Raw genomic sequence first — 9502 nt, 5'->3', positions numbered from 1 at the left:
CTACTGAGTAGTTGAAGTGGGCTAAGGGCTCTACTTCTGCAGAGAAGGTAGCCCTTGAATCTCAGGGCCTTACAATGCCTGGGCCCTGCACTGCTGAGCTCAGAGCTTAGAGCTCAGCAGACTGGAACACTGTAAGTCTTGGCATCTCCTGCCACTGAAGAGTGCACATAGCAAAGTTGCTCCAGAGTCCTAGAATCTGGGCTTCCCCTAAATCTGTCAGATGAGCTGGCAGGCAAATAAACAGGTTGGTCTCTTAGCTCTGCAGCTCTTTCACCACAAATTGGTGAATGACATTCCCACAAAATGTTTCAATTTTCACAAATCATCAATTTCTGACACAATCATCTCTGCTGGAAAATCATCTTTGCTGGAAAATTCCCACCCAGTTGTAGCTGCAATATTATAAGTATTAATAGGACCTGTCCCTCTTCCAAAAGTGTTAAACTTCACTCCTGTAAATTTTACCATGGCCGTTGCTGGTTTGGGTATCTCCATTACTGTAGGTTCCAATCAGAGAGAGAAAGATTAAATCTGAGAAACTTTAGGCACATTCCACGAGAGCTCTGAAGATTATGAGTAGCATATTGGGTTTGAGCCAGTATCTTATGGGAAGCTAGCACCAGGATCAGAGCGCTGGGATGTTATGTTTACTGTGACGAGTGCTGCTTGGTAGGTGGCCCATTGCATGATCAACAAGCTGGAGCTTCTTCAAAGCTCCCTCCTGCAATTCCATTGTTTGCCTAAGCAAATTGCTAGATTTTGCTTTTGACACCACAAGAGAACACGTTTCAACAGAATTAGATTCCCTCTTTTCTCATAGCTGCTTGTGAAGCTCTGTTTTTAAAGGTATGTATCACTGGCATGAACTTAACTACTTTTCCTCACAACAGCACTCTGAAACAAACATCCCTGATACAGAATTAGCCATTAGTGAAATTGCAGGTGACAATCAAATACGTAGCAACATATTATATGTGCAGTTGTCTCGGAAGGAGTGGTTTAATGAGAGTGTTTAAATTCTACAGCACAGTGCAGTGTTCTTCCTCCTGTAAGATATGCAAGTTGTACGTGAAGCCCAAGTAACAGGGCCAAAGTAACTAAAGTGACAGCATAGTCTCTTAGTTTCTTTACTCTACATTGCTTGGTAGTAACTAGTGGTTAGTTCCAGGGTAAACCGTGAATTGCCTTTTCATGAAGTTATGATTTTGGATAAATGTTCCATATCAATAGCATTTAATTTTGCCTTGTTCTTGAATAATATGGGCAACATTAATCATTGCTTCACAGTTTATAGAAAACTGAGTACACATATTGTGTACAGTGGCCAGTATTTGCCTTTGTTTACCAGTTCTAATCCAGCAACAGAAACAGTAGATTTAGTTCTTATTCTCAGGGCTCTTTGAAAAGAGCATAAGATAGACATTAGGGAAAAGTCAGTATTTACATCTGGAAACCAAAGTATAATTTACCAAAAAAAAAAAAAAAAAAAGTTTCCATTCAGACCAGACAGCCATTTTATAGCTCAGAATTGCACTTGATTAATCAACATCATCATAAATGTTTATTGCAGTATTTTTATCAAAGGCACATACAATTTCACAAAATTTCATGTATATGTTTATATAATTGTCATTTTTAAATTTAGTTAGGGGGCTTCTCAAATACTGTGTATTCTTATCAAAAACAAAAAGCCTAAGGTCAACAATACAACAAACCAAAATAAGCGTGTTTCTGCAAGTGTTATTAATTCAGTCCCAAAGATTTAAAATTCTATAGGTAATGAAAGCTCTTCATGAACTGGGAATGAACTAATCATAAGTACATTTGGCTATATTCTTCAACTCAGTTCCAGCTTGAAACTCATTCATTTGAATTTATAAAGGAATCCAAATTTATTGTGGAATCTTTTCTGCAAGCCCTGAACACTCTCTGAAGGAGCCTAGATTAAATTCTCGTGAAAGATTTGTGCAATTCAACTGAACACAGCGAAGTTATTAGCAAAGACTATTCAAAGGCTGTTTTAAAAGACTATTTAAAGAAGATAGAACTTTTCTCCCACACTAAATATGAGAGCTGTTGATGTTGGTATTTTTGTATGAATAGCATTAATCATCCATATACACAAATTTGTGCTAACATAGGTTTGAATATGCTTTGCTATTGTGCCACATCTACAATATTCCTAAAGCTTTGACAATTGCTATTACTAGCACCAATGATTTTAAGAAAACTGAAATAGGATTTAAATGTTAAATTGTTCAATCAAAAAAAAAAAATCCAGAAGGGTAGGTGTTTAATTGATATTGAGACAATTAGTTTCAGGCACTTGAGTTTCAAAAGTTTTTGTTTTTATATACGCAGTCTGTCTTCCAGTATGAAAGTAACAGTTTGAAGACATCCATGTTTAGAGATAATGCAGAATTTAAGCATTTGCCATGCCTACATTCAGCCTGTATTTGTATTAAAATGTCAAAATGTTTCTCATTCCTCCTCATGCTTTAGGAGAAACATCAAATAACTGAGGAATTTGTAGAAAAAACCCTCAAGTTGGCCATTAGCAAGAGTCAGTCATCTACATATAATTATGTAGACACCCACAATAGACCAGTCTGCCAAATAAATGTAATACTAATGTGACAGTTGACTTCTAATCTCCAGATCTTCCTTACTATAATTAAAAAAATAACAGCAGCAATGGGAAACCAATATTCATATAAGCAGACTTAGAACCTGAAGTAACCAAACTTAATGATTTGCAAGTAGTATTTCAGTAAACTATTAATCACAGAACTTTAAACCAATTTTTAGGAAAGGTCGTGAATATAATATTGTTGAACAGCTTCTTATTTATGTATATATAAATTGTGCCACTAGGAAGTCATATCCCGTGAAGAAGAGCAGGAAAACTTTCACTACACTGGCATGAGGATTAGAAGACAAAAAGCTCTAGATCTTTTCAGTGCAAAAATCTTGCACATTGATCTTATCTCTGAAACACAGTTCAGTAATTTAGCAAACATTGCCTGTAGCTGCGTATCAGCAGTCTCCCTTGACATGAAAGATGAACAGAGAAGACTGACATGCAATAACATCAGGATAATCAGTTTCTGGAAACACAAATAGGTGTGAACACATGGAAGTATGCAACTGGAGCTGAACATCATCAGCAATATCTTACACGAGCTGATCAAAGCAGCCACTACCATAAAGTGTCATTTGTGAAATACAGAGTTGAAATAGCAATCAAAGCTCAAAGCAGTTGATACACACTTGTGTTATGATGTGATGACAATTACACTCTGAACAGCTGGTAAGATACTTGACAGCAGGGAGATTTCTAGGCATCTGTGGATATTGAATCACTTAATAATATAGCATGCTAGTAAAATATTTGGAGATCTTAATTTTTTTCTAATTTAAAAACAGTAAGAGAAAATACAAAAATAAAAAGTATTCCTAGTGAATAGCTGAAAATTCTCTGTAGATCAGACCATTAAAAGATTGTATTTCATTTGACTGATACGTATGCATGGAAGTTAGTCTAAATTGTGTCTGGAAGAGCATTTAGTAATGCAGTCATATCAACTCGATAGATTTGCATACAGTTGGAAGCTTTGAATATAAACTCAAATAACAAATTAAACACACACATAAAGACATGACTCTCTAATAAGCAATAAAAGCCTAGAGTATGGCAGGCCGTTTTGAACAGACCCTAAATTCCCCAACACCAGAAATCTGCATTAAATGTAACATTTATTTTAGAAAATGCTGCTTTTATAACTAGTATGTTAGTAAATAATTGGAAAGTTTATTCTCTGAAAAAATCTATGCTATATATTTTCTCTCTTGGATTACCTAACCTGTGGAATGCAGATCAAAGACAAAATTTATGATCCTTTTGTGTAATTAAGGCTCCCTAATGCTGCCAGCAGAGAGCTCTACACAAAAGGCTAGGTAGACAGTACCTCTGTCCTTTTCTGAGCCGTTAAAACCGCTTATGCAGACAGCAATCACAAGCCATTTAGAGGGAAAGAAATAATATAATTTATTTGTACATTTGGGAAGAAACTGGAAGATATTACTCATCTCATTTCAAAACTGGTGATATCTGCAAACAGTCCTCCTTATATATCCAACACATTCTTATAGGCGTTCCCCAAAAGGGATTCATCAACTGCAACAGCAGATTTTTAGACTAAAAATTATTCAGGAAAAAAAAATAATTGGGAAGAAGCAGTTTTCCAGATGTTTTTGAAAACCAAACTAATTTTATTGTTGCCTCACCCCACTCCATCATTAAAACTGAATACAATAGCTTTCAGAGATCTCTGTATTTAAAAGATCAAGCATGTGTTTGTTTGCATGGCAGCTGACCCACGTAGTTCAGTTATAACAATCGATCAGCAGCAAAGCTGCAGCAAAATGAACAGATCTTGACTATGTAGAATACGAATTGAGTACTTTGGAGGCTGAAGAGACCAGTGTATTATACATCTCACAGGATACTGTGAGAGGTTAGACTTTAAAGCCTTACAAGAAAATTACAGAAAGGAAAACGTGCACATTGTATTATCAAGAGGGGGGAAAAAAAAGACTGAATTTATAAAACACAAAACCTTAAGAACAACCCAAACAGGGGGGGAATAGTGAACATCTTGGACTGTAAAGCCACTCTTTCAGACTGAACAAACCATATCTAGATTATTTAACATTTAAACAAAAGTCATGTAAGTATCTGCAATGTGATACTGCAACCCATGGATTAATGTTTACTGAAACCAAGTTTTCTCCTCTTACAGATAAAGTTAACTGAAGAGATACAGGTACTGCTGCTGTTATCTATTAATACACCTAAAGGGATGAAAGCTAGTTTCAAATAACTATTCTCAGGCAACTTTAAAAAAACAAAAACTGTTTTTTGTATCCTCAGTTATCCATGCATTTTTGACAGCTTTTAAAATTTCCCACTGCCAGCCTTTCAGCCCAAGCTGAATTTTGTCATTGAACAAAGCCAAGCATTAAATAGAAAAAAAGATGTCACCTCTTCATGTGAATAAATAGACAACATTTTGCATATATAAAAAAAATCCTTGTTCTTTTATAATCCATGTTGTGTGGGTATACTATGCTCAGACATAGCTATTGATTTTGAATGAGCAGTTGACAAAAAAGTTACAAGGACCTGTTTATTACATTAACTGTACACAGTTAGTAAGATTTTTCCTGTAAGGGAAATTTCTGCAGAGAAAGGTAAGGAGGAATGCATCTAAGTAAGTTCTGTTAAATGAAGACCGAGGATTTCAAGATTTCACATATTAAAATTTCTTTTAGTTAAAAGGATGAGCTTAATAACAAGTCTGTATACGATCATCTTAAACCTACGGCTAAAAGACTGGAGCAAATAGCACAAGATAAAGTTTCTTTAATAAGGGAATTAATGGAAGTAACTAGAGGCTCCAGACATTTCAGATTTTAAACTTTACAAACATCACCACAAAAAAGTAACCAAGCAATATGAAATTTCATCTATATATGCACCAAATAGTGCATATACAATAGTGCTTGTGTAAACAGACCCGGACACAGGGGAAACAAGGCAGGATGTTCTGTCTGGCTTCAAGTTGCTGCTCCAGAAGGATGCAGGTCTTCTGCAGATCTCATATCTACCAGTCCTATATGGATGTCTGAGGGTGTGGTAGAACATCTGAAAGGGCATCAAATCCCTACGTACTGACATCTGAATGTCACCTATTGATATTCAAATCTGATTTATGACTGGCTTTTGAAAACACAGTTTAATTCTAACCTTCCATGTACCTGAACACTAACTGAAGTCACTATTTCCACGCAATCGAAGGCTATGGATGTGGTCTTCCCAATTACAAATACTGCAAGATATAAACTGTTTGTAAAACCAAAAGAACGTATATTAATTACGAACAGTAGTGTATACTTCAAGTAAAGAATGACTTGCTATTGAATTGTACATGGATACTCTAACCAGCTGTATCTTTTTCTTCTGATGCTGGACTCTTGGCCATGCAACTCTTTGGTCAGTCTCTCTCATATGTAAATACTGTAAACACTCTCATCTTCCTTTCCTTCCCTTCCCCCTCCCCCAAAGTGGGGATCCAAAAAAACGCTTCGGTAATTCAGATACATATCTTATAGCAAGGTACCTTTTTGAGGAAATGAAAATCAAGAAAGAATGGTATTTGAAAACACTCCCTCTTCTCTACCTCAGAAACTAACAAAATCTAATTCCAGAGAAGTACAGTACACCAAAAACATGAATTCCACAGAACAATTCTCATAACAAAAGATCTAGAAATATATGTGATGCAGCATGTACAAACACACTTGTCCCTCCATGGCTCAGGGTAGTTATCTTAGTGCAGGAAATTCTACTTACTTTTTGTAGGTTTGAAAACACTGTAAAGCACAAAAAGCAGCTGACTGACCATCAGGGATTTACAAAGGATACAGTACTTACCTTTAGAGAACATACTTTATTTAATAGAAGTTTTTGCTCCAATATACAAAATAGGGGACTGTAGTCCCAATTAACATTTACATAGTTACACAGCAAATCATTTCCACCATTTACAACAACTGACAATCCTCCCACACTTCCCATTGTATTACAACCAAGAAATAATTCTGTAACACTTTACACAGCAATCAGTTATACTTTGTACTTCCCTGCTCTTCCCCCCCTCCCCACTCTTTTTTAAAGTATGTTGCAGTTTCTGATACCAGTTTAATCAAGAAGTTATGATTATTTCAGCTGCACTGGAAGTAAAATGAAATATATCATTTGGAATACTATTTCAAAATGCCTATACAAAATAAGAGTCAGTATTTTATAAAAATACATTGCAGGAGTAAAACAAAATATCTTGTGGCTACCAGTGAAAACAAAAATGTTTTAAATATTGTTACGGTATAAAATATTAAGCTACTAAACTTGGCTTTTAACTACACCAAAAAAAAAAAAAAAACCCCAAACCAAAAACAGATAACCGAACATTTGCCAATTAGGAAAAAGTAATATGACAACTCTTTTACATTACTGTACCTTTAGTATGCAAAGGACTTCATCCTTCTAACAGGCACCATTAACCAACTGCTTCACCCTTTAACCCTTTTTCCACTAAAATCTGAAAAAAGGTTTTAAAATAATTGGAATCCTTTAAATCCGATCTGTTATATTTGTACGCATCTCCCATAGTATCCAAGCTTTTCTTTAAAATGCTGGTAGTTTAATCATGATACATAATTTTATATAAAAGAATTATAACCAAGCCAGAGCTTTAGAAACTTTGCATTTTATAAAAGCAATTTGTTACAGTATGACAGTTGTTAAATAGCCCAATTTATTTAGTGACCCTGTTAAAGATTTGTTCAACTGAATGTATAGGTGAAGTCATTTCCTGAGCTAAAAGATACAGGTAAGTAAACAGTGAGTTATAGCAGCAGACAGGAGACATTCTTTTAAAAAGTTTAAAGAGCATCAATAAAATAACCTCAGAAAACTAAGATAATGTAAAAACTACTAGCTGAAGAGGGGTGACAAGGACATCCAAGGCCTGACTGCCATAATCTGAAATGCATATCCCATGATTCTGCAGAAATTACATTCAGTTACTGTCAGACAAAGAATATTGGTAAGTGGAAGAATGTCAAATCACAATAGTTCACATTTCTTACATATAAGGTGTTGGATCAAGATTTAATTCTTAATGCTGTTTCATAAGGTAAACTGTTTAGTTTCAGAAAAATTCACCCTACAGGACCTAAGTATTGTTATTACTTTTAAAGGAATGTGGTGTCTTCAGCTTCATCAAATTCCAAGCTTTTTTTTTTTTTTTTAATTTTTTTTATTACTCAGACATATTTTACATTTGAGGCCTTGAGTGTTTTTTGAGATAGTCACCCATGCCACTGGTAACTGAAGTGGATCCATTTTCTGGAAAGGGAATAATATTCTGAAAACTGTTTACTTCGATCCAGGTCATTCTAATTTGCTTAGAGTTTGAATCATTAAGAAACAAAGAATTATGAAGACCAGTATACCACCACTGCACCATCATTTGCTTATGATATGCATTCTTAAAGTCTTCTATGTAGTAGTTTGATCACTTTTTTCACCCAGTAATGCACAGAGAATATTCTAATTTAATTAAATAAAGTAGCATACTCAGATACCAGTTCCTCCAGAAGGAAATCTCTCTTCTGTATTATTCATTTTTAAAGACATTGTAGGCATTGCTTTTAGAATTTATATTGGCTGTTTTTTAACACTTAAAGATAATTAGTTTTAATTCAAATCAATATAAAAAAATTCCAATACTTGTTAGAATAAAGGACAACACACAGGATCCTAAGAAGTTACAATAATTTATAAATAAAAATAAACTATTACAAACCAAATCTTTCCCCAAACGGAGATTAAAAGCCATAATCTTGACTGATTGTTCCCGATCATACATTATAAATAACGTAAGCTTCTTCAGAGAAGAAAAACATACTTGCCTCCCTGACACCAGTTCATATTTTCAGTTAAACTACTACCACCAAGAAGGCAATTGTGTTGGGCCCAAATATATCTTCTTGCTTACAAACTAACCCTCCCAACCTCATTCTTTCAAACTTAAGTACAGGAAATGAAGTTCACAAAAAGTCCTTTACCTTTTATACAAGAAGTCTGTAAAAAATATCAGATTTCTAATACTCCTATTGCACTAATCTGGCAGTGCAGTTAGAACCTGATTCAAATTCCACTGAAGTCCATGAAAAGTTCTCCAGTGACCTTAATGGGGTTTGAATTAGGACCACAAAGATAATATCAGCTATTGAAAGCTCCTGCAGGAGTGGCTGGTATCTCTCTTTTTGCTTATGGGATGCAATGGAGATGTGTAGTCAACATGATACCTGAGCAAATAAAATGAAAATGATACGAAGGTTTTAAAAATCTCAAATTCTTTGCTTAGTTGTGTGCAAACTGTGCTACTGCCCCTGGAGCTTCCTGCATTCCTTTCTTCAGTGCTTGCTCCATTCCAAGATAGTTAGAGAAGAAGCGAGGCATAAGAATCTCTCTTCACTACAGTTCCCCCTCAATCCCGAGACTGATAGAAGAGGATGTAACCAGACTCAGAGTTCTTTGAGATGTCTGATGTCAACCCGTAGAATTCTTCAATAGCTTGTGCATCAATTTTCTGTATACAAAAACCCCAAAATTTGAAGTAAGAATATCTTGTATAAAACATACATTACATGAAATTTCACTCTAAAAACTCTTCTCAATATCAAACAAAAATAACTTTCACTTCTTTCAGAAAGTAATAAAATCCAAGTAATTCTTAAATCTTTTATGCTTTGGTTTCCCTCCCTCCCATCAACTGCACAGATGGTATCATATATTTATGTTTTTAGTATTACATGAACCTGTTACGCATGCAACTTTAGGTGCAGTACTTGGAAAAAAAAATCACAGAAA

The 9502-nt window shown here is 34.9% G+C and overlaps 1 protein-coding gene across 3 annotated transcripts in view; it reads right to left on the bottom strand.

The window, feature by feature from the left end:
• Positions 1-6492: 6492 nt before the first annotated feature.
• Positions 6493-9502, bottom strand: part of USP12 (ubiquitin specific peptidase 12) — a 41112-nt gene continuing 38102 nt past the window's right edge. For all 3 annotated transcript variants that reach the window (XM_064504990.1, XM_064504989.1, XM_026108880.2), the window contains one exon: positions 6493-9221. In XM_064504990.1, coding sequence (XP_064361060.1) covers positions 9120-9221 — 102 coding nt within the window. In that variant the 3' untranslated portion in view covers positions 6493-9119. The remainder of the gene's footprint in view (positions 9222-9502) is intronic.

The sequence above is a fragment of the Dromaius novaehollandiae genome, chromosome 1 (genome assembly GCF_036370855.1).
Source record: "Dromaius novaehollandiae isolate bDroNov1 chromosome 1, bDroNov1.hap1, whole genome shotgun sequence".
NCBI classification, from domain to species: domain Eukaryota; kingdom Metazoa; phylum Chordata; class Aves; order Casuariiformes; family Dromaiidae; genus Dromaius; species Dromaius novaehollandiae.
Note: the sequence above shows the minus strand (reverse complement) of the source record. Positions and strands in the feature narration are given on the sequence as shown.